At 52.3% G+C, this 24,714-nt stretch overlaps 4 protein-coding genes across 4 annotated transcripts; 3 read left to right on the forward strand and 1 right to left on the reverse strand.

Annotated features, from left to right (window-relative positions):
• Window positions 1-1,800: 1,800 nt before the first annotated feature.
• Window positions 1,801-3,022, reverse strand: LOC34619260. The gene is made up of 4 exons (XM_022732561.1): window positions 2,871-3,022; window positions 2,534-2,591; window positions 2,248-2,409; window positions 1,801-2,103 (listed from the first exon to the last, which is right to left on the reverse strand). Exons 1-4 carry the CDS (start codon window positions 3,020-3,022, stop codon window positions 1,801-1,803), a joined length of 675 nt encoding a protein of 224 aa, XP_022589496.1.
• Window positions 3,023-3,674: 652 nt separating this feature from the next.
• LOC34619261 (actophorin) lies at window positions 3,675-4,283 on the forward strand. Its single transcript, XM_022732562.1, has 2 exons — window positions 3,675-3,870; window positions 4,123-4,283. The coding sequence occupies exons 1-2, from the start codon at window positions 3,675-3,677 to the stop codon at window positions 4,281-4,283; spliced, it is 357 nt and encodes a 118-aa protein (XP_022589497.1).
• Window positions 4,284-15,232: 10,949 nt separating this feature from the next.
• LOC34621958 (splicing factor, arginine/serine-rich 19) lies at window positions 15,233-17,572 on the forward strand. The gene is made up of 3 exons (XM_026338435.1): window positions 15,233-16,946; window positions 17,005-17,033; window positions 17,138-17,572. The coding sequence occupies exons 1-3, from the start codon at window positions 15,233-15,235 to the stop codon at window positions 17,570-17,572; spliced, it is 2,178 nt and encodes a 725-aa protein (XP_026194220.1).
• A 2,276-nt stretch (window positions 17,573-19,848) lies between these two features.
• Window positions 19,849-24,206, forward strand: LOC34621957 (threonine--tRNA ligase, mitochondrial 1). Its single transcript, XM_026338451.1, has 7 exons — window positions 19,849-20,029; window positions 20,345-20,478; window positions 20,613-20,850; window positions 21,387-22,805; window positions 23,278-23,427; window positions 23,664-23,893; window positions 24,177-24,206. The coding sequence occupies exons 1-7, from the start codon at window positions 19,849-19,851 to the stop codon at window positions 24,204-24,206; spliced, it is 2,382 nt and encodes a 793-aa protein (XP_026194236.1).
• The last annotated feature ends 508 nt before the right edge of the window (window positions 24,207-24,714 follow it).

The following is a 24,714-nucleotide window of genomic DNA, read 5'->3' on the forward strand; positions in this document are numbered from 1 at the left end:
TGTACCGTGGCCGTCGGCAATTTTTTTTGTACCAATAACTTCAAACGGCTCTAAGAGGGCCACGTTTTATAGCCTTTGCATGGCCCACTCTATGGCCAGTAAAAACGGAAGCGGGCGTGACATATGGAGCACATGGTTGCAGCCCGTAATTATTCCGACCACCTATGCGCTTTCGTATCATGACAGAACGAAGGAAACGAGAAATTCGTAGCATTCTGTACGCTAATGGTTTATTCATAAGACATGAGCAAAGTTGGCCTCGCGGTTGCGCTGCGCTGTCATGACAACACATGCTTGCCATCCAGGCGCTTCCTCGTTTCTCACGGTAATAATAGTTAGCGTGTGGAAGTGGGCTTAATTTGTCACGATGATGCTGATTAGTCAGCAAGCAACGCGACATATTATCGCGATGGTATTGTGGTTTGCACTTTCTAATACGGCAGTATGCTTTCCGCTGGCTGAACACGCACGACCTCGGCAGGAAAGCATAGGTTTCCATAGCAAATGGGATAGTCTGAGTGCAGAGGAGCCCTCGTTGGTAAACAGCAAGCAGTCAGCAGAATCTTCGTACTCCAGGATTCAAGAGCTTCTCACAGGTGCAACAGTAAAAAATGTGCCAGTACCTGAACGGGTAGCATGAACGAGCGTTGCAGGCATCTCCGACCTTTTGAAGAAGAGCAATTTTCCTGACTGCATAAATGACCAGTCAGTTGAGCCTTCCTTCCAACAAATATTCATGATGAACGAGAAGTTAGTACGCACCTCTTCCGGTTCCCAACCCAGAACTCATGCCTCCTGACCTGCAGGCGGCGTCTTGCCTCTCAAGTTGAGCATGCTCTTCTCCTGCTTCAAGGCCGATGGAGCCACCAAACCCCTGCAGGTGGGTGCGACACTACGGTGGGAACCGGTAGTGGGCCAGACCTTGCATCCTCTTCAGACTTGACAGTCTTATTCAAAAGCATGCAGCGAAATATTGAACGCGTGAGTCTTTGAACCGTACCAACAGCATCAGGTTAAATATCTGCAAGGCTGTCTCAGCTATCGGAAAATGCTTTCGGTGCGGCAAGCAGTCATGTATCCTCCAGCATAGAAAAGGACATGGACGCAGCTCGAAAGCTTATGCAGTCAGTGGCAGCAATTCACCTTTCGAGCTTGCCACAAGTGCCGGCTTTTCACAAATTGGGAGCATCCGTTTTCGGCTAATAATTCAACCTCGTTTCTTTGTGATTGATGCAGTTATCTTGGTAGAGGCAGCAAATAAGGGCAGATAAGGAAATGGAGGAGTTCACTTACTTTGGTGTATTCAGTTTGAAAAATGCAACATATCGGAGGCTCTGCCAACACCTCCAGAATAAGGTAACAGCCTACGGGCTGATGCAATAGGAAGCGAAACGAACGTTTTAAAGCACTTCTTTGACCGAAAAACGCACACATATGTATGTGCTTCCAACCACTACATAACTCCAAACAGACAAAGTCTGCAGCCTGGGTGTGACACGACGGAAGTAGTGTCAACCACGATGCGTAGGATGAATTATTTCCAAAAGTCATATAGATGTATTTTTGCGCTTTCACATGGATTCATACGCATGCGTACACTTCGTTCTATGCACATGCACCCTATTCGGTATTTATACAACGGGCAGCGATCGTCATTACAGAAGGTGCTCCGACTAACTGCGTATAACCCCCGGCAGGTGGCCCTTGGCCTCCAGGCAGCGCTTTCGCGCCTGCTGCCCCCTTCGTTCCACAGTAAACAATTGTGGCACATAAACAAATGCTCAGCATCTCCAAAGTCGCTCATTCCTTCGGTGGCGCAACTTTGCCGTCCACGACCATGTCGGGGTGCACGCCCGCGCGAACGAATCTGTCTACCGTTGCGTCCTGAGGGTCTACCATAAAGCTAGTGTCTTCCGCCATGGCAACTCTCCCAAACAGTTGAGGCACGTTGTGGGGGCCCCCAGTGGAGGTCTCGTGGATGTATATCAGTTTGCTTTGGTGCCTAGGGCTAGGCGCGTTGCAGGCCATGATGATCAGCCAGGCCAAAGTCGCGCCGCACCAAAATATGTTTTCTCCGAACGACGCGTTATTGCAGGACTCGCACTGAAACGCAAGCACACACAGACAAGCCAGCATTACACATTGTCTTGCAGTTGCGCTCTGGCGCGCACTCCTCCACCGCGTCCACTGAAGATGCAAACTGATCAAGCTCGAGGAAACAAAGCTGCACTCCATTCGGTCGCCTACCCTGACGAACTGCATGCCGCATATGGTTGACAGAATAGCCAGGGCAATCATGATAAGCAGGCCGAACAGGCGCGTAAGCTGCGTCATATCCTCGACGGTGCCACGGGTCATCCCACGCTGCATCACTGCTGACCGCTGGAAGATATAATAATTGAATGCTGTCTGCGTCACACACCATGGACAGTGAGAACAAGAACTCGCCCAGATTTAAGGAAGCAAGAAAGACGCACGGGGGGCGCCCAGTGGGGGCAGGGCCGTGGCAGAAGCCAATAAGCACTAGGCTTACCAGGAAGGCGGGAAATGTGGAGAGAAGCGTAAAGTACATTGGGAGTGTCTTGGGGTCCCTGAGATGCATCGTGCACGTCCACAAATGAATGGCCACCGCTTAATATCTGGCTAACAAGCCATCAGCCATACCCTGCGTGTCGTGCGGTGTAGCCCTGTCCACGCTCTCCTCTGGGTGCGAATAAGGTGACCTTTTGGAGGCAGTTCCGCTGATCATGATGGGCAAGTGTGGGGCATCCATCAGACTCTGGTGCAAAGACACTACACTTCATCTAAAGGGGAAATACGGTCACAAAGAACCTACTGCAACATGTAGCCGCTTAGTGGGTGGTGCATACCTGTGGTAGACAGCAGGTTGAATGGCATAATAGCAGAAGCTGCATGCTCCAAGGAGTGTCCATGAACAGGGGAAAACAAGAGCAATGAGATCTTCAACTGTTAAATAGGCTAGGGGGCCGCAGGCCTGCCGTCGGAGGCAAGCCCACGTCATTCTCTGCAACGCAGGCGAATACGGCAACAAAATATTGCCTTTGTTATGGCGACAAGTGTTTGTAAAACACAGACAACCTGTGCAGAATGTGCGATAAACACTGATGCATTTCTAAAACGGGGGCCCCATGGTAGGCCCCATGCCACTGTAATTTGATGGAGGCTACGCTTAAGTGGCTAAAGGCAGCACCAACTTTAATGGCCGAAAATAGTCTCCTTGGTTTTCACATATAAATAAAAATTATAGCTAAAAAAACAGCGAGCTGTGGAAGGGGGCAAATATACTCGGGCAATCCGGGTGTAATTTCGAAGTATTACAGCCGACCAGCTAACTGCTCACCCACGGTCGGGGAGCTGCACGCGCTACCGCGGCGGGTGAAGCTGCAGCTTTGGCTGCATCCTTCCTTCCCCTCCGTGAATCATGTGTGACCTACAGATATTTCACCGCTTTTCTTGCCATACTTAATATAATTCTCCTCTATGCTTGCAGCGTTTCATAAACTCTAGGCAGTTTAGTCGTATACTCTCGCATCGTCTGGTGCTATTCGTTCCACGCCGCAGGTGTGCGTGTGTACACGCAGCACTTCCTTCGCTCTTTGTACTTACATTGATTTCTTTTTCGCTTTTCTTTCGTGACTTTAGCTTTGCTGAAGATGGCGAGTGGAATGCCAGTAAACGAGTCCTGTGTGACAACCTTTAACGACCTTAAGCTCCGTCACTCCTGCAAGTGGATCATCTTCAAGATTGACCACGACGAGATTATTGTGGAGAAGCAGGGGAGCGGTGACGCTTCTACTCTTAAGTCTGAGCTCCCGCCAAGTGATTGCCGATACGCAGTGTATGATGAGGGTGAGGATGAATTTATTCCACATCATATTCTTCCCAAAGGCAGTGCGGGTGGTCTGCTGCACAGATGCAGCAGTTTGTAGTTGTCCACATTGTCACTCGTGTAGGGTCCTTGCTCCCACGCCTGGAACTTTAGAGCTGAATTTAAATAATAAATTAATGCTTCTAGGCTTGTTTGGGCGGGTACATTGCGTATATGCAGTAGCTGTGCTCGTGTGTGTGTGTGTGTGTGTTCGGCGTGCACTGAACTTCCAGGTCAAAGGATCCACTTCATTCTTTGGTCTCCCGATGTCGCCCCTGTGAAGCCACGGATGATTTACTCTTCGTCTAAGGACGCATTGGCGAAGAAGCTGGAGGGCACTGTGGCCACCACCTTGGAAGCCCACGAGATCGGCGACCTCTGCACTCTTCACTAAGTTTCCTGTTCAGTGGATATGGCATTATGCGGCAGAGCCGCCAGAGCTGTGGCGTGCTGGTCAGTAAGAGGTCGTTGGGAGTTTTCGCTTCCCGATCAGGGCGATGCTTAAGTGCCGAAGCGGCCACTGAACACCAGTGGAAAGGAACGAACGGCCAGTGCATCCAGCCCTTGGCTTCTGTTGCTATGAACATTCTGGTTTCGCCCCCCCCCCCCTACATATTCGTTTCGGGCAGGGAAACTTGAAAACAGGGTATCGGGAAACAACCGGTGTTGGAGGTAGTTGGCTATTACCCACTTCGCTGTGTGTCGTAGTATTTTGCAAAGCTCTTGTGCAGCAGTGTAGACACGATGTTGAGGCTTAATAGGCAATGGGTAGTTGCCGTTGTGTTTTTATTCAATTGCGTATCTACTGTAGGTAGATCGAAATAGACACCTATTGGGCAACAGCCCACTAGGGAAAGCTTTGGGGAGGCTTGCTCTGCTAGTGTGTGCGCTAGTCAATGTAGCGGGGTATCTTCCTGTATTTGCCGTGTCGAACCCTGTGCATCAAAGCACTGCGGGACGGGGTGCCGGCAACGCTTTTTTAAAAGCAGGTTCACCCCAGGCGGGTGGCACGATGCGGCGTTTCGCCACGATTGTCTCGATATACATTGGTGGACGTGGTGCAAGGATGTGGTATTGTGGCGCATGAGTCTGCCAGTTTTTGACAGCAAAGTGAGGGTGCGCATACATTGATTATTTTCATCCTGGGGACTGCGGCTTGCATATTTGGGCATGCATTTTAGAGGGTTTGAGGGCGCTAATAATCGGTGGTGCTTTGGAGGACCCCTGAATAGACGAATGGCGGGCGCATTTGTATGGGGCAGAAGTGCCTTTCGAGGCTTCCATGCTATTTGGTTATTGCCTACATACGGGGGGATTCGCTGTAAGCCTGTCTGGTGGTCGACACGTGTAAAGGATAGCGTTAGGCATTGGCTGCGCTAGCGAATGACCAGGTTGCATCCTCCAGATGTAGCGTCATGCTCCGGCAGATCCCGCAACAACACCAGGAACAGAAAATTTAACTTGAAGAGATGGGCATGGGAATCAGCAACGGGGTATTGATTAGGTTGGTACTAAGATGCTGCTTGAGTTTCCTCCTGTGCGGCACTTCCTTACTGCATAATTTTGCGAATTCTGGGACGAGGGCAGTGGGGAAGTTGATGCGTGTTTAGATTTTCCTTGGAGGGCAGAAACGTTTCTCAGCATGGATTTAGGACAGGTGCAGCCACGCTGTGATCCGTATAGGATTTGGCGAATGCTACGGTGGAGGAGTGGCATTCGTAGGATGGCGCTTCGGCGTCCATGTGTTAGGGGATAGACACAGAATAGAGGGCATAGAAGACCAGAGTGGTACGAGGTATTGTTTTGATGGCGGGGTGGAGGAGTTTAAAAGTGATTGAGCTTTCCCAGTGGAAGGCTGATGGCGCAGTTCATAGGTGTGTCCACCATGGTTTTCCTGTTCTTGCATTGAAATTCGTCCTCTTCAGACTCTCACTTCTATGACATATATTTGCGATCACTAATTTGCTCAGCATCTGTGGTCTTTAGAAGACTTTTGTTGCGCCGGATCACGCAGTTCACAGGCTGGTGCTGGGGAACTCTAAGGGGATAAGCGAGCCAATTCTCAGGGCCATGGGTTCCTTTTCTGTCGTACTGAGCACGTCATTTTATGTTCTAGCTTCACTTGACTTACAGATAGTCAGAACTAGTTGAGTCCAGCAAGCTCCTAGGTGGAGAAAAGGCACCGGATCACGCGCGGGAGAGGTATCAGGTACACTCGTGACACTTCCCCGGAGAGACGGTACCAACTAACCGCCGAAAATCCCAACATTGCATTCTCATGGTTACTGGCTGTTTGGGGAAAGATGAATTGGACTTCAAGGTAACAGCTTCATTTCCACCGTTCCGGCGTAGTTCAACTTCAGCAGCAATCACCGATTCAGGCAATGATTAGGATCTAGGGTTGGCCAATGCTTAGTTGTGTAGGGGCTTCCCCAGTAGCGAATCAGGCTGCATTTTCTCATTCTGAAGTACTATCTGAAGCTAAGGAGACTTATAGAGGGTCTTTTTTGATCCCTGAGTATTGAGGACGGGGGTGCTGTGTACACCCCATGAGCAGGCAAGCTCGTAGCGGAAACAACTAGACGAAAACTTTCTAGTGCATCAGTTGAATTTCCCCAAGATTTGGTGGGACTGAACTGATTGATTTGTTCGTAGGTATATCATTTATTACAAAGCGCGTGAGTCAGATTTTATGTAGGACTAGCTGTGACCGCCCAGAGTGCTCAGCGAACATAGCTCCGTGCAGGTGCTCTCCACTCCTTGCGGGATCTCTGAGACGCGGGTAGCTGAACGGGTGGGCCTTGATAAAATGAGACTTAGCAGCTTTCTATTGAGTGTTTACTGAGTCTGGAGTTAAGTGTCGTAGCCTTAGGTAGAGCGTTACTCACGGTAGTGAGTATTGTGTGCGGTGCATGTGATGCCTCAATTTGATTCTTCCAAAGCTTCAATCCATAAACACCCAAGAAATAGCTCGTTTGCCAAGTGTGAGATGGTTGTTTTGGATCAGGTTTGGGTTTGGGTAGAAATAGGAAATTGGCAGGAGCTGACTGCAGCTGCAGCATGCTGAACAGTAAGCTTGTTACCTGTGGAGCCTTCTGTCAACGGGTAGCTCATTTCCCCGAAAATTCTCTTCTAGTGTGATAGCTCACAGTGTCTTCCCAGCAACAAGCTGCAATTTTTCCGAGAGAGAGTCCGAAATGCATAGGCACCCCTGTACTGGGTATTCCATAGTATCTGAAAAAGCAAAGCTATCAAAGCTAGTGGGTTGTTCCACCTTATATATCGCCCACGTATACCACCCCCCATAGCCGTTAGTCAAGGCAGTAAACAACACAGTAGCTTGGTAGTTGCAGCAGTGTTCCAATAAATACAGCACCACTTAAAGCCCAGAGAGGAACTCCATTCATTACTCTTAAGCTTATTGCCTGGGGGGATAAATTGGGTCCATTTGTAGGGTACGGTTTCGCGCTGTCGAGGGCTGCCCCTCTCACTGCGCTCGTCGACCCTTCAGTTCTTTGTGCATGCCGAGAATAGCCTGCCACTTTTTGTGTTAGCAATCGCTCGTAGATCCCGTTGAAATAAGTCACCTCTCTGCAGATATTTTTTGCGTCCGTTGCCTTTCTGAAAGGGTCTTCGTTGGCAAGCCAATACCAACTACGAGTGTGCTGTTACGTTTTTTTGAGTGCCTGGAGAATACGGTCGCTTTGTGGTTACCGAAAGGTACTGAGTTGTTAGAGCTCCGGGGCACCTCGGCATCGTCAGATTATATGACTCTTGATTGGTTTTCAGCAGCAGTGGGGAGCAAGTCACCTTTTCTACTGTAGGCAATCTGTCATGAAGGGCTTTGCCATTACTATTTAGCCCCCTAGGTTGTTCATCCCTGGCTCATACTCTTCCAAGTTCTTGTAGCTACCTAGTCAGCTACCTGATACAAAGCAGGTAGCGAGTAAACGGTCCAACAGTGACAGATGTACGAATTCGCAATCCATTCCGTGATTGGTTTAAACAAATAATGTTGCGTTGAATTGTCAAGCCACAAATTCCTTAAACACACCAAATTTTAATTTCGTGCAGCACAGCTTCAGGCTCTTCTCTTTGCAAGGCGTCAGAGCTGAGATATATCACTAACGTAGATAGATGCTAAGGAGAGCAAAACGGCTCAAACTGACGAATGCAGCGTAGTTATCATCAACAGGATATATGGCCATTCACCGAAGCGTCAAACCCAATTTCGGTCTTCCAGCACGTGTATCGTTAGCACACAGTTACAGATGCATGAATAGGTTCTTAGCTAAGGCTCTCCACTGCTAAAGTACACCTGGCCTCATGCGTTCTTGCCTATTTCAAAAGTGGGTCACACTTGGTAACTCTAATCACCCATTCAGGTTTTCCAGTACTTGAACTGCTTGCAGAGCAACGAACAAAATGAAGCGTCTACTATACGAGTTCGCAAATATGTTCAAACTTACAAATATACCTGTAAGGTCACACAGGAGAGGTGTGGCTGGCAGGCTCCAAAAACGTATTACAGGAACTCGCTGTGTTTAAAACACAATCTATGCTACTACCTCCAACTAAATGGACCCATCGCAACCCAGGTGGCGTCTGATTTAAGAGAGGGAGCGAAAGCGAAAGAACCTAGAATACCGAAACAAAGAAAGCTCTGCGATTGAGTTTCAGACAGAATCATAAAGTTCGGGGTCGGTAAAGTATGATTGAGGGACAAGCCACGACCAGTATTTGCATTAAAACTGCAAAAACTGGTAGCCGGTCACATCGAAAGGTGAACTTTGGACAACTGTAATGAAAAGACATCTGCGGAGAGGGCCATCCGGCAGTTTTATAGCACCCCTGCTAAGCCGCTTCCATTAGTGCATGCGTCCGTAGTGCTTTCATATATGCCAAGTTCTGTAGAGTACCACATAAGATGGAGCACAAAGCGTGCCTTTTAGGATCACAGGAGCAGGAAGACGCCTAGACGCTTGGCTTAAGGCAAGCAACAAGGCCTAATATTCACTAAGGCAAACAATCTCGCAAGGCGGCTTTAGTGCAATCATGAAGGGGACAGTGACGAAGCTGTAGCATCGGAACGCTACTTCATAATCGACAATAGCCCAGGAAAATGGTGGAAAACTCGGTGAATCATGCTAGGGTCACTGGGGGGGGCAGGCATCAACTTTTCTCTGAATCACACAGATGCTCTTCGAACGCCAAAAACCAGCAGGACATCTAAGCGTGCAACGGTTTGTAATAGAAACGACTGAGGAATCTAGTGCAAGAGCGGCCAGTGAAATACGATGGCCAGAAATTGCCCGATAACAAGGCATTCTCAATGTCTGGAACATTGAAATGCAGCGACGAATTCCCTATCAAAAAAGCTGCACAACGCAAGCACCAGGTATATCAGCTTGCTTTCTAGTACAGCCTAGGGAGTTGCTTCTTGAAGCTTAAGTTTCATGGTTTGGGGATTGTAGGTTCTGACTTTTAGGTTTCCTGAACGCGATCAACGGTACACGGTGAAGGAACTGGGAAACAGGGTCTGGTGGCGAGCTGCCGCCAAAAATTCCTGGTTCCATGAGCATTACCATGCCGAGACTGTACTGTTGTAACGTCCTCCTTTAAAGATATTTACAGCATACACGGCATGATATGTTGATGCAACTGCGTAGCGCATTTTGGGCAATCCTTGTCAGGACACAGCCAGAAGGATGCGCGCCCCTCTCGGTGCTCGCACAAACTGCTGTGGCCTCTTTTGTCTGTAAGAGCGTCCCAGAATTCTTCTGGTCATACTATGCACAGTTATTCAAGCTCTCGGATTAATTCAGATCGGTTTATAGTGCTACTGTTTGTTGAGGGAAATTTATCTTCCGAGTTAAAAGTGCGGAGTCAGTTACTGTGGATAGTGGGACCTTCGACCCTTCATGTCCCAGCAAAAATGCAGAGCACAATACAAAATATAAAGCGCGTGAGGCTAGAATGGCAGGGAAGAGAATAACGCCCCACAGCAATAATTGACTCCCTTTTCCCCTTCGCTCCCTTACATCACACAGGCTTTGTGCTGCTACTGTTTGCAGGCTAACTGAGGGGCAGCCTTTCCATTAAATCCGTGCCACCGTGAGTACAGGTTGGGCCAGCGCTATAGCAATGTGACTGCGAAATCCTTACAGAAGACAAAGTTTCTCCTTGAATGCTGCGTGACTGAGCTGAGGGGTAAATGGCGCTAAATTTATTCATTCTGTTCGCAATCTACTCACAGCCTCGGAGCCATTCGAGAATTCTTTACAATAAGTCATGTAAGGCACCAATCAGAAGCTGTTAGGTCTGATGAAGAAGTGGGTGCGGGACCGTTCAACAGAAAAGTAAGTTATCTTTTGCTTGCCTAGTGGACCGAGCTGGCTTTTAATATGCGCAGCATCCAGGCTGCTGTGTGTATCTTAGCAAATCCTCCACATTGTATAATTGCGTCTCAATTTCCTATAAGCGAGAAGAAATATTAGTGACTTCCCATTAACTTTCGTCACCTGTATCCCTCCCCATTTTTGACGCATCTGTTATACCCCTGCTTAGTAAAGCTTGTTCTTGCATGGAGAGCTGCTTCACGTCCCAAAGCAGATGCCCTGCATGGCCATAAGTGCTACAACTAAATAGAAACTTAATGCGGAGACCAGGGAGTTTTTGGGTAAGCCTTAAGCGCTTGCTTCATAATGCAGAACTAGAACCATACCTTTGATATGAGGCTGCTTGCTAACAGAACTCTGAAAACGTAGAAATCCAAACCGGCAAAAGCGTACTGGGTACCATTGCTTCACAGCCATTGGAAAATTGTTTTTGTCTTGTCCTCCACGGCCCCTGTTTTTACCTTCTGTTCCCACTCTACCCCGGACCATAGAGCCGTTACTTAGAGTGGTCTAACCCGATGTCATTGTTAGGTAGGATGTTGCTTGGCGGTGGAGCACTACACCTGTGCGGAAAACATTGTAAAGAGTAATAGAGGTGGCTTATGCAGTAGGCTTACCTGCGAGCTACCGGCATGTGCGAGCCTCCAGACCCTAATTCGGACTCCCGCGTGCTCCATCTACTCAGATAACCCTAAGCTAGAACTGCCCGCAATGCATTGCCACACCACTGCTGGACAATCTATAGCAGACCGTAGAGCTTCTACGGAATTTTGAAGCATTTTACCAAGTGGATTCTATCTGAAGAGCAAATGCCCTTTTATGAAGAGAAACCAACAGAATTCGCTTCTCCTATTCCTTGTCAACGGGCTGGTACAGTGCGCCCAATTAAGTCTTTGTGCGATAACACCTGGTCGAACATATTGACCAGGTATTCATCCTCAAAGGCAACTATGGAATTATATGTACGCCACCACAAACGGTGCTTAGCTTAAATGGTAGAGCTCTAGCTTACCATGCGAGATGCAGTGAATTGTCAGGTTTCCATACAGTAGCTGTCTGGTTTTAATGAAGTTACCTACAATTCCATGATTTGATTACCTTGAACAATGTGCTGGGGGAAAATGGTTTTGGATGATGAAAGCAGACGGTGGCATGATGCTTATGGGGGGGGGGGGGCAGAAGCGGGCCTGAAAGCCTATATAAACGCAATGGCTCGTTCTCTGGTGGATAGGCTTAGTGTGTCAGCCGATAGAATATGCGTAGATGAGGTTATGCAGACCAGGAAAATATGACGATCACACTGATGGGCAAGTATACAAAGATTTCACCAGCAGGTTGAAGATGTACTTCGCTGGGAAACCCCAAGATAAAAGCCGAATGGTTCTCGATGATGGGTTTACCAGTGCAGCTGAAGTGGTCTGCCTGCAGGTAGTCGTACAGCTCAGTCCTTCAGACACCCCTCACTCAGCGGGTTATCCTGAGATAAGCTTAATAGCAGGCTCTGGAAGAATGTTAAAAGCTTAAGCAAGAAGTTCTATCAAGAACTTTGAATATGTAGAGTCATGAGACTCTGCTTCGCAAAAGCCACAACATAGACGAGCAACTGCTGTATCACTAGCTCATCTGAGATCTGCCCTAAGTCTCATTCTCCTTTCATTAAAAGCAAGCACAAAGCCGGGATCAAGAGCCTATTGATGGCTGGGGTGTGTCAACAGGTTTCTGGTCAGAGTCTATGAGGAACGAGTAAAGGTATCCACAGAGGGAACCCGCGCTCCTAAGCAGCCCCATACAGACATTCAAAAATGTACGTTTTTGGTGTACGTTTTTTTGCGGAAAATTGGGGCATATAATTCGAAACTTTGGGCGCATGCAAAATGTCAAGCAGATTGAGCAACTGGAATGGGCCTAGCAGAAGCAGGCTGATTGGAAGCGAATACACGACACAAGGAGAGCGGCGCGCCCTCCACGCAGGCTGCGGCCCAGTGAAGTGGGCAGCGAAGGATAGAGCCACAATTAAGGACCTCATACATGTCAGTTCTGCGCTGGTAGAGAGTCGTATCGATGGTTCACTGATCGGTAGCGTGACATGGTACTAAATGCAAAGTGGACCTGTTGTTCGGGGGACGGCGCACGAGTGAATCTCTCTAGTCACTTTAGCGCAGTCCCTACACTCAGGCTTGCTTACGGGCTGCAAAGCTCAAGCATCTTCAACGATACTAGAGCCAGATGCCTCTTCAAATCGAAGTGATATCCTACCAGCGTATTCCGTGACTTCTTTATTTAAGCCGTACACTATAGCGTAGTCGTGGGTATGCCTTGGGCGACCTATAGGAAGGCACGCATGCGCCACAGCTACGCGCTATGAAATTTAGTGCTTTATTAACCCAATGGTTATTTCATCTACAGTGAACGGGATCCACTTGGAGCCTCGACAAGTCAGACAGAGTCTCCAATGGGTGTTTAGCAACGCAGGAAGTGAAGACAGTTCTGAGCATTCATTTCGTCATTAGCAGTGATAATGATCTCATACTTAAGCATTATATTAAATTTTTAGCCGATGGGCAGTAGGAATAAGCAAATATGCAGGAACACCTCGCGGGCGTGCACAAAGATGACGAGCTGCCAGCAGGCTGGTCACCCACTGATCGCCCACCGCACCGATTAGCAAGTCCCTGTATGGCCCCCCCACTATGTGCTGCATTATCGAAAATCCCTACAGCACGAAAAGAAGATTGAGTGGCAGCACCTGCATTGTTGGAATAGGGTAAAACGCAGGAATCGCCCAGAGCTTTTGGGCGTAGACATTTTTGGTGCCGTAACGCGGCAAAAGGTAGCGGCGCATGTGCGTAGACTAAAGCGCCTGAACAAGTATGTTTCGAAGAAGCTCTCGATGCCTTATTGGCGAGCTAGATGCCAAATCATGCAGATCAGCAGTTTACTGGACACTTGCATTCACAGATACCTTCGTGTAAATCCCCATTCACTCAGACGATATGAACAAAACGGCTTTGACAAGTGCACTCGCAAAACCGAGTATACCTGTGTTCCGTTGGGACGTATTATTGCCTCAGCTGAATTGCAACGGCAAGTTGGTCGACTTAGCTACACGTGAAGTACTGCACTAGCAATATTCAATCAGGTATTAGGAAAGAATTGATCAGTTGCTCTAGTTACTTCTGTCTTTTGTTCACCACAGGGTACTGCCAGCTCGCTACAAGAAGACGCAATGTTGGCGCGTATGCGCTTGGTACTATGTGCAACTAGTTGTGAATGAGCCGAATGCTTGGAGAATGCAGCTACGCGCACCCTAGCTGTACCACTCAGCTCATGTCAGAGCCCTGAGCTGCGCGTGCAGGGTAAGCTAAGACTTTTATCAACAAAGGCACAACTTTTTATATAGTTCTTATTGAGTCTGAGCTTGAGGATCTGTATCGACACATGGGATGTAGTGTTACAGCTACCAAAGGGGGCTGCAATTCTCACAACTGCGTGAAGCCCCCATTTTCAGGCACAGGAATTTGAGGCGAATTGGCTTCATGAATGAAGTTTCGTGAGGGACGGCGGATATAGGGTACGGGGGCAAGCGGGAGAAACGCATGTGCTCAAGCAGTACTTTTGTATCATCGTGTCATCTCGAGGAAGTTCACAATCCTCGAATAAGCTAAACCCTTGGAGCGCTATTATATACTATTGGAGAAGAGTCAGTCAACCATGTTCAGGGGTTATTCGGGCCTCCATTAAAGGCGAGAAAAGGCATTTGGAATGCGTTTAGCTGCAACTATTCTACGGCATTTCAAACCGCATCACGCACAGAAATCATGGAACTAAATCAGAGAGGGGCAGAAAATACCTATTGAGAAAAATGCACAGACGAACACTTTAGCCTCTACACTATCAGGCACGTTCTACGCAACCTAATCAAAAGCCAGTATATACTAAATGAGCCCACCAACAGTGTAGTACTGGTCACTTTTATCGATCGAGGAAGGCAGTGGAGCCTTAATCTACCCATGCTACACTGTATGACGTGCTTTGCCACGGGGGTGTGGGGGAACGGGGGGCGAACTGTATCATCGCTTTGCCCATGGCTTGCGTCCTGTAGCTGTGCCGCTGAAAAGCCTTGAGCTCAATCGTGTTGCACTGTTATAGCAAACCGGTACAGCACGTACCCTAATTACATTCTACCTGGCCCAGAACAGCAAACAAACAGCCGTGGTAACGCTACAGAGAATGGGCCAGATCAAGTGCGGGCTCATGCATGCAGTTGCGGTGAACCAGCGCATGATAACATTGATATGCCCGGCGAGGTACATCAGCTTCAAAGGGCCGGAAGTGAAACTAAAAGCGATCAGGGTGGGGGGCCCCTCTTTCTTTACAAACTAGCATTGCGGCCGGTTCTATCGCTGCCCAGTGCAGAGAGGCTGCATGTGTCGGTTCTGCGGAGCTCCTCGGGCATTGTTGGCTGCTTGCTCTCCGGGAAAGAGGAGCAATAGCAGAGAATCTAGTGGAAACTGCAAATTCCCTTTAAAAAGCGTCTGAGAAGCGAAGTAACCTCACCAGGAGTGTGCCTGACGGGTTGAGTCCACAGCCGCCCCGAACAGGAGGCACAGCGGGGAGTCTCGTCCTGCAGTGCCCAAAGAGTCCAGCAAGAATACTCTCTGTCTCTTTTCCCTTTTTGCTTGGGCTTGCTTTCGCTTGTTGAGGTTCTAACGGACTTCCCGCTTTTTAGCCGCGCAGTTCGTGGAGCCGTTGAGGATATTTTCCGTGTCTGCTCGCAGCTGGCCTGGCTGCTTCGCAGCTCTCCCAGGCCGCGCCGGCGGTCCGTACAGCTTGTGGCATCTACCTCCTTTTTTTGTAGCAGCAGCTCTCCCGTCGTGCAACTCTCGTTTACCTCAGAGGGCCGATGCAGCCACCCTTCCACGTATCTCACCCGCGAGCACTCCCAATGGGGCCCCCATCCTTTGGATACCCGCCCGGCGGGATGGGGCCTCCGGGAGGCGGCGGCCCCGGAGGCGTTCCCCTTCCCCATCATGGCGGTCCGGGGGGGGGGCCCCCTCCTCATCATGGCGGTCCGGGGGGGGGGCCCCCTCCTCATCATGGGGGCCGTGGAGGGGGGGGGGGGCCCGTTGGAGGGTCTACAGGACCAATGTTTCCTGCTCCCGGCAGTTTTGGAGGCCGCCCTCCTTATAGTGGGGGAGGCTCTATGGCACCTCCACCCCCGCCGGGAGGGTTTGGAGCGCCCCCACCCCCCCCTCCGCCCTCCGGCTTTGGATCGGGGGGCCCCCCTCCCTTCGGGGGCCCAGGCCCTGTCTCGCATGAAGCAGCGGCGGCCGCTGCTGCCGCTGCAGCCGCTGCAGCGACGCTGGCGGCTGCAACGGGCAGCTTTGGAGGCCTCCCCTTTGTGCCTGCTGCCTCGGGTGGCCTCGTTCCTATGACGGGTCCTGCCCCTGGGGGCCCCCTCGGGGTGCCGCTGCAGGGGGCCCCTCCGTCTCTCGATGAACACATGAAGAGCGTGAGGCCTTCGGACTACGTGCCGCTGAAGGCGGAGAAGGCCTCCCGTCGTGGAGGAGGCAGTAGGGGGGGGGCGCCCAACAGGAAGAGCCAGTTGCTGCTGCAGCGTCTGCAGGAGGAGGGTGACTTTAGCAGGTTGATGCGGATGGCGAAGGAGCAGCTCCAGCGAGAGGGCTTCGTCTTCGCCGTGCAACAGCTGGTGGCTGCGAAAATAAAGGAAGAAGCAGGGGCCGCCGCAGTTGCGGCAGGCAACGAGGCGCAGCTCGTGTCTCTTGTTAGGGATGAGGGCAGACGGCAGATCCCGGAACAAGTCAAGAAGAGTCTCTTGAGGGCCATAGAAACGCTCGCTGGTGTGGAGGCTCCCAAAGCACTCCCGGAGGCCGATGCGGCAGCAGAGTCGCACACAGACGGCAGCGTGAAGGGCCCGGAGACGAAGGTGCAGCAGGAGGGCGCTGCTGCTGAATCCGCAGAGGCCTCTGAGGCCCCTTCCAGCACAGCAGCGGCGACAAGGCTGGCGACGAGTCTGTCGGTGAGCAGGAGCCGCAGCGTCAGCAGGGGGGAGAGCTTGGACAGGAGCAGCAGCGGCGGCAGCAGCAGAGGCTACGGCTCTGTCTCCAGGGGGAACAGCCGAGCCGACAGCGAGGAAAAACACGCACTCGGTCGCCGCGTTGCTGCCTTTAGGTCGCTGGCTGCACGGCCTGCTCTCTCTGCGGGGGCCCTTGCGACTGCGGAGCGGCGCAGTCGCAGGAGCCTCAGCACCAGTGGCGGGAGGGGCAGCAGCAGCCACCGAGACAGCGTTAGCAGAGGGGGGAGGAGGAGCAAGGAGAGGAAGAGGAGCGTGAGCCCCCACAGCAGCGGCAGCTGTAGCAGTAGCAGAAGGGTCGCGAGGAGCTCACGGAGGCACGAAGGCGGCCGAAGCCGAAGCACACGGGAGACAGAAAGAAGAGACCACAGCAGCAAATCCAAACGAGAAGATAAGGCCAAGAAGAGGCGTAAGCACAAGAGCTCGGGGGGGCACAGCAGCAGCAAAAGGCACAGCAGCAGCAAAAGGCACAGCAGCAGCAAAAGGCATAGCAGCAGCACACGGCATGGCAGCAGCACACGGCAAAGCAGCAGCACACGGCATGGCAGCAGCACACGGCATGGCAGCAGCAAGCGGCATTAGTTTTCTCGCCGCTGCTCTATTTTTCGCTTCTCTCTGTGCAGACGTGGGTTCTGCAGCGGGAGGCTCTCGGGCAGCACGCAGAAACGCCTAATGCAAGCCGCCGTGGACTGGTACGAAGTCGACGAAGGCTGAACAGCAGGCTGTCGTGGATGGGTCTGTGTGTGATCATGACAGGGGGGCCGTCGTAGTGGGAATTCACGAAGCTCTTTGGCACATTGGAGGCCTTTGGCATGTGAAACGCGCTGGTTGCCGTCATCAGCCGCAGCTGGATATGAAGGCGATTTTGGTGGCTCTGCAGCTGCACCTCTACGGGGGCTAAAGGCCATGTATATACAGGTCGATGGCTGGGCTCTTGGCAGAGCGAGTGCGCTGTCTCGTGGCAAGAGACTGAGCGCGCAGCATAAATTTAGAGGCAGGGTGTTGAAGGCCAAAGGCCGGAAAATACGTGTAGTGTTTAGAGCGCAGAGGAAGGATCTCTGCCTCCTTCTGGAGGCAGAGATCCCGGAGTTTGCCTTTCGTGCACCAACTGCCACCCTCGAGAAGGCCTGCAACGGTCTTGGAAGACTCCGCACTGCTGCTGCACCTGTAGGCTGGTGTGGTGCTGCGTGACTTCTGTACCAGGGATTTACTGGCAGTTCTTCGCAATTCGTTTTACCAGGGAAGCCAGTGCACGACGCATTATAGAGGCTTCGGTTTAAGGTTTGCAATGAGGCTCGCAGAAAAATATGTAGAGTAGGGCGGGGAAAATGTGTTTACGCTGTAGCAGTAGCAGGCTACATCCTGAGTGCTCGGTTTCCGGTGGGCTCCGTCCATGCCTTTGATACTCTGCTGTGCTCCTTCGGCGCCTCTGAGCTGCCAATAGAGGAGTGCGCGGCAAATTGCTGGCAGCTGGTGCGATTACTTCAGAACGGCGGGGGTGGGGGCAGCATGGATACAAAAAGGGGTTTGAAACCCCAGAGGCTCTACACTATGGCTCGCGCTGGGGAGAGAGAGCTTTCTCTGTTGTCTAAATAGCAGTTCTTATACGTATGAAGCGAGACGCCTGCTGAAGGACCACCAAGTAGAGTTCGAGGCGGTACCTATGCTTCACGGCCCGTTGGCAAATTTCTACTGATGCGACTTTTTAACGCTCCCTCTTCTAGGTTCCCCCGTAGAGGAGCAGTGTATTATACCCAACTCCTACACAAACCTGATAAGAAGTTTTGCTTGGTGTTCACCCATCAGGGCCCCGCATTTTCCTGCCCTCACTCGGAGTCGCTCAGATCCCAACTTGACGGGATGGAGATGTCTAGGGGCCCCTTTGCTGCACCCTGTAAGCACTTAGCTTTTCACGACCATTTGCGCATTGCATCTACTCGCACGCCTATCACGTTGATTCTCGGCCTGTGCAGGTTATAGTCTTACAATCGCTAGAACGAAATATAGCTCAAGAAATATGCATGATGGAGGACTATGAATGCCTCGCCAGTTTTGGACTAGGATGACTTTTTGAACCAGCCTGAGATCGCGAAATTCAGTCAGCCGCCTTTCCAATGAACTACCACCTTGGTAACGATTGCTTTACGTTTTATCAGGCATTTAAGTTTGTGAGCATTTGAGGCTCGCTATATCTACCAAGGGAGGAGTAGTAGGCACAGACTCATTTATGTCGACATAACTCTTCTCAGCTACACTACGATGATGCAATTCTATATTAGTTCGTAATTCCTGTATTTGGTGGGGGAAGAAGCTGCCAAAGTGTAGCTCCTGCCGCTGCAAAAGTCGTCAATTTCCCTGCGTAAGAGCTCTCCATGCACGTGCCTATCAATGCTCCGCACTGGATCCCCCGCGTTGAGCCGTCATTAGCCGGCCAGAGGCCTTTTTCGAGTCGCATGGCGAGCGGTTCGCAGTCGAGATGACCGCCGCCTCTGCGTGGCGAAATGGCTAGCTACCACAGCTTTCTGGTAGCGCTTTCGGAGGCTTCCAGCCGAGCGGGACGGCACTCGGCTGCCCCTCCAGGATTGAAGAGCCCTTTGTCATGCGTAGCGGCAAATGCATGCGTCATTCATTCTGGTCGCTGCTCATGTTTGGCATGCTAGAGCCAAAAAGGGTGGGCTTGAGGCCTGTGGTGTGGTGGGTGGGGGTGGGTGTGTCTCTACGCACTGCGAAAACCATAGTGGCCCTAAAAAAAGAGGCCACACGTCCCTGCTGTAATTTCTTTAGGGATGAGTATTCAAGGATCCCGCATGCGAAGCGAATTGAAGCGCAACAGCCGAGTCAGCAGCCCGTCAGCCAAACAAGGCCGGAGCTACTGTGTCCATTAGGGGCTGGCCTGTGTGGGAGGGAGAGCCTGGCGTGCGAGGCTTCCGTATCGCCGGCGCAAGCTCCGTCCCTGGCCCTACCTCTCCGCATTCCCCTCCAAATCATGAGCCACTCAATATTCACGAAGAATTCAGCACAGGGAATTACAAAAGTTCGTCTCTTTTTGCGGTAAGCGACGTGCGCTCTCTCTCTCTCTCTCTCGCGCTCGTGGGATCTGTTCGGCCCCACTGCGACTGACGGCTGGTGCTTGTCTGCTGCCTGTGCCTCGTCCTGCGGTTGTTGCCGCAGTGTCTGCTCGTGCTCCGTAAGCTTCTTAGTGCCATTCATCTTCTAAGTAGGCCATTTTCTGGTGTCTGCGTGCAGCGGCAGCGGCAGCCGTATAGGGCCCCCCTCCCTCCCGCCCCGGTGAGCAGCAGTCCTCGACAAGGCGTTAAATGCCTCGTGGCCCCTGGGGCACATTCCTCGCTCGTTCTGTTTGTTTGGCGGCTGATCCGGCACTCGGACTCTTTTTACATAGTGGCAAAAGCTGCATTCGCACCAGCAGTAGCGTTCCCAAAAGACCCACCACTCATAGCACCCTCACGATGGCGGCAGCTGCAAGCGGAGCCGTCCCTGGCCGCAGGGCAGAAGCCGGCACTGCACATAGCCTTGGTCATACCGGGCACATTGGGGGCCCCTTCACACCCACTAAGGGGGCCCCCTTCATTCAGCGGCGCCTCGAGGTCTTCGAGAGGCTGATGGCTAAGCAACAAGAAGAATTAAAAGGTATGCCAAGTGCACTCCCTCCTCTGCTTTCCCCTGTCCTCCTCCTCTGCTGCTGCTGCTTTTTGCGACAGTACGCCTGCGCAGCGTATTTAGCTGCCTGCGGGGGGCCCTCTCTCGCGCACAGGAGAACACTTGTGCTCCTTCTTCCCCCCTTCCCCTGCCCCCCTGCCAAGCTCCATTCTGCACTTTCAGCAAACGCACTCAGTCTCTGGCCAGTGTACAGAAGGTCGCCGTTTGCACCCTCCTATATGCATCTACCTATAGCCACATTATATCTGGACTCAACGACGTACTGCTGTAAATGGACTGCTGCAGCTCATCCACGCTCCCCGATCTCCGTCGAGCTGCCAGACGGCAGCAAAAAGGAAGGTCTTGCCTGGGAGACGACCCCGCTAGACATCGCCTCCAGTATTTCCAAAGGGCTAGCCAACGCCTCTATCATTGCCAAAGTCAGCTGCTCCAAATCAGGAAGCCAGATGATCTAGGCACCAGGCAGCAGTGCCCCGAGGGAGTGTGCACCTGCGCGATACGCGCGCTCTTCTCTACACCACATCGCCTTGTGTGTGTCTCTCTTGGCACTCAGGTGGCATACGCACCGGAAGTCTCTGACACCTCTGCCCATTTGGCAGCGGCCGATGACGAAGCAGATGAAGAGGCTGCAGAAGGAGCTGCCTGTTGCTGCGCACAGGAAGACTCCGCAGAGTCGTGGCAGCTGTGGGATGTCACGAGGCCTCTGGAAGGCAGCTGCAAGCTGCAGCTTCTGAAGTTTGACTCCCCTGAAGCGCAGCACGTCTTCTGGCATTCAAGTGCTCACATTCTTGGTGAGAGGCATGCGCATTGGCCATGGGGTCTGCACCTGCTGCCGCATCGGCCTTTTTCCAAAGTCGTTTGCTGTCTTCTTCGCGCGCGTGTATAGGTGGCAGCAGTGTGTCGTCTCGTTGCGCTGCTCTACGACACCCGCCACGCCTCCCCGTCTTCTCGCTGCGGCATATACTTCTTGCTTTTCCTGGCTTGTTCCCGTGCCCCCCTTCGTCGGTGCCCTGCCTCCTACTCCGTGTACATGACTCTTTTCTCCTGAGGCGATCGCTTTCCCCCATGCGAGTGTGTGTGTGGGTGTGTATGTGTGTTTGAGTGCGAGTGTTTGTGCGTGTGTGTGCCAGTGTGTGTGTTTGTGCGTGTATGTGTATGTGTGTTTGGGTATGCGTTTGTGTGCGAGTGTTTGTGTGTGCGTGTGGCGTTATCCACGAGTTTGCGAGCCCAGCGCTTGTGTGCTTGCGTCCTTGCATGCACTTGTTGCGTGCGCTTGAGGCCATCCCTTTTGCCTGCCTTCCGTGTGCTGTCGAATTTTGTGCCACAGGTGAGGCGTTAGAGACGGAGTTTGGTGCCTTGCTGACAGTTGGACCTGCACTGCGTCCTGGATTTTACTATGACTGCTACATGGGCACGCACAGCCTCAGCGAGTCTCATCACGATCCGCTCACGGCTGCGGCTCAGCGTATTGTGGCGGAGAATCAGCCGTTTCAGCGCCTCGTCTGCAGCAAGGAGGAAGCGCTCGAGCTCTTCCAGGAGAACCCCTTCAAGGTGTCGCTGATCACGAGCAAAGTGCCGGAAGGGGGTCGCACAACAGTGTACAGGTGCGGGTCGCTTGTGGATATCTGTCGGGGGCCCCATCTGCCTTCTACCGGGCTGTGCAAGGCCTTTGTGATCAACAAGCACAGCGCAGCGTACTGGCTCGGCAACAGCGGCAACGACAGCCTGCAGCGCGTGTACGGGGTCTCTTTTCCCGACAAGAAGCAGTTGAAGGAGTACCTCGAGCTGCTGGAGGAGGCGAAGAAGCGCGATCACCGCCTTCTGGGGCAGAACTTGTCCTTGTTCTTCTTCGACACAAACGTCTCTCCGGGCTCGTGCTTCTGGCTGCCGGAGGGCGCGAAGGTGTACAACAAGTTGGTTGAATTCATCAGGCAGGAGTACCGCATCCGGGGTTTCAAGGAGGTCATCACGCCGAATATTTTCTCGTGCGACTTGTGGAAGACCAGCGGGCACTACGAGAATTACAAAGACAACATGTTTCTGATGACAATTGAGGGAAAGGAGTGGGGCCTTAAGCCCATGAACTGCCCAGGGCACTGCGTCATGTTCAAACACCTGGCGCCGTCGTACAGACAGCTGCCCCTTCGGCTCGCAGACTTTGGCGTGCTCCACAGGAACGAGGTTTCCGGCTCCCTCTCGGGACTGACGCGCGTGCGGCGCTTCCAGCAGGACGACGCGCACATCTTCTGCAGGATGGATCAGATCGAGGCGGAAGTCGTTTCCGCCCTGGACTTCCTTTTCTACGTGTACGAGCGATTCGGCTTCTCCTTCTCCCTCTTTCTCTCCACTCGCCCCAAGAAAGCCATGGGCAGCGTCGAGGCTTGGAAGCAGGCGGAAGACGCGCTGCAGAAAGCGCTGGAGTCGCTCAACCGTCCCTGGCAGCTCAATCCGGGAGACGGTGCCTTCTACGGCCCGAAGATCGACATCCAGCTCTGGGATGCGCTCAAGAGGCCCCACCAATGCGGCACCATCCAGCTGGACTTCCAGCTTCCCATCCGATTCAACTTGCAGTACAAGACGCAGGAAGAAACCGCAGCAGCTGCGGCGAGCCACAAGAAGCAACACGCCGAAGCGGAAGCAGACCAGCAGCCGAACGGAATGCAGCACACCCCACACGAGCAATCGCCAGAGGGGGCGCTCAAGCCTGGCATGGCGAGGCCTGTCATCGTCCACAGAGCCATCCTTGGTAAAAACAGCAACGTTCTACACCTGCCTGAAAACTCTCCGCTGTAGCGTTCGTAGGGTTGCGCGCCTGTGCTTTTTTTGTGCCCTCCTGTGGCTGTGCCTCGCGTACGGAGGGCCTGGCTGGCCACTCTCCCCGCCCCTTCCCTACACGCTTAAAGGTGACGGCGTCTCTTGATGAATTGTTCCCCGCTTTGCTTTCCCGGGAGAAATGCCGACACTCGTGTTGCTGCTTCCTGGGGTTTCGATGCGTCTCGGACGTCCACACACGCCTACTGCTCTTCTTAGCCTTCGTCCATCACTTGCATTGCTGGTGCTTCGCGGTGTCGGCTCGCAGTGCAAGTTGCAAGGCAGAGTTGCACGCACTCACTTTTCATTGGCGCGTCTGAACGACGCTCGGGCCCCGCTGGTTGTGTCGGAGGTATGTGTATGTTTGAGAAGCCTCTTCTTCCTGCGCATCTGTGACTTGATGTCAGGCTCCATTGAACGAATGTGTGCGGTGCTCTTGGAGCACTCGGGAGGCAAGCTGCCCTTTTGGCTGTCTCCCCGGCAGTGCATCGTTCTCCCTATCTCGGATAAAGTCAACGCCTATGCGGAAAAGGTGCTTCAGGCGCTTCAGCTCCAAGGTATGAAACGCACCAGGCCACAGGGTATAACGGGGTGCAACTGAGGAGCTCACAGCGAGAAGGATAGTGGCTGGGGGAGTCAGAGCGAGCCACGGGGGAAGGGGGCGGTTGCTGCGTCTGGGAAACAGGAAGGACGCCAGCGCTGGCGGGCAGGCTTCTTTACATCCACTTTTTTCAACACACCTTATACCATCATCCTGGGTGGGGGGATGTCACCGGCGGCTGTTTGCTTGTAGGGTACGAGGCGGGCATAGACATGAGCAACAACACGATTAACAAGAAGATTCGCGAGGCGCAGCTGCAGCAGTGGAATCTGCTGTTGGTGGTCGGAGAGGCGGAAGCCAAGGCAAAGACGATTACAGTCAGAGACAGGGCAGATGCGACACAGCAGGAGTGCCTCTCGATGCCGCAGCTGCTAGAGAAGCTTGCTGCTCTAGCAATGCCCAGATCACAACCGCAGCTCAACGTATGTGTGCCCCTGTATCGCACATATTAAGTCAGGCCATCCAAATAATAAAAACTTCGACTTGCTCGTTTTACTTGGGGGCGCCTCGCTTTTGCTCCCGCTGTGTGTGTGTGTGTGAAAGTGTGAGTAAAAGTGTGTGTGAAAATGTGTGTGAAAGTGTGTGTGTGCCCTGTTCATTCTTTTTTTTCCGTATCGCTGATGCCGTGTATTTTCCCGGATGCCTGAGCGTCGCTGTGCGATCTCCGCTGAGCGGATTTTCTCTCATTCTTGGGTGTCTTCTCAGCTGGACGAATGGAAACAGGCGGACGCGTAAGGAGGAATTGACAGCAACGTGGTGTGTCCATGAGACAATGCCACCATGCCATCGTTTTTAAGATTTCGAGCATGAATCCGCCTCTTTGTTGAGTAGACACCTTGCTGTGGATGCCAGGGCGCCTTGTCTAGTGGATTGAAGTATCGCTGGGCCCCCTTGCGTGGCAAGGTCCTTCTAGGGTAACACTTCTGCAGTGCGTTATTAGGTGCTCGCTACGCATCATCAGCAGTTGCCGTTGCAGCGCAGCAGCCGCATCAACACGAGCAGGCAGCAGCGTGCTGCTAGAACTGCCACCTACATGTTTCATATGTGCATACATATTGCCTTGTGCTCGAAGGAGAGGCGCAATGGGGCACTGTGTTTGGACCTGTCGCTCAGTGAGACCTGAGGCTGATTAGTACTGGCATGGTTCGACTCGGCCAAGGAGCCTCTTCTAGATCCTGCTTTTTTTGCTACTGCGTACGTCTGTGCCTCCCCCCTGTGTCTTCTGCTGGCGCTGGCATTCGCC

Source organism: Cyclospora cayetanensis, unplaced genomic scaffold (assembly GCF_002999335.1).
Source record: "Cyclospora cayetanensis isolate NF1_C8 unplaced genomic scaffold, CcayRef3 CcayRef3_contig_26, whole genome shotgun sequence".
In the NCBI taxonomy this organism is placed as follows: Eukaryota; Apicomplexa; class Conoidasida; order Eucoccidiorida; family Eimeriidae; genus Cyclospora; species Cyclospora cayetanensis.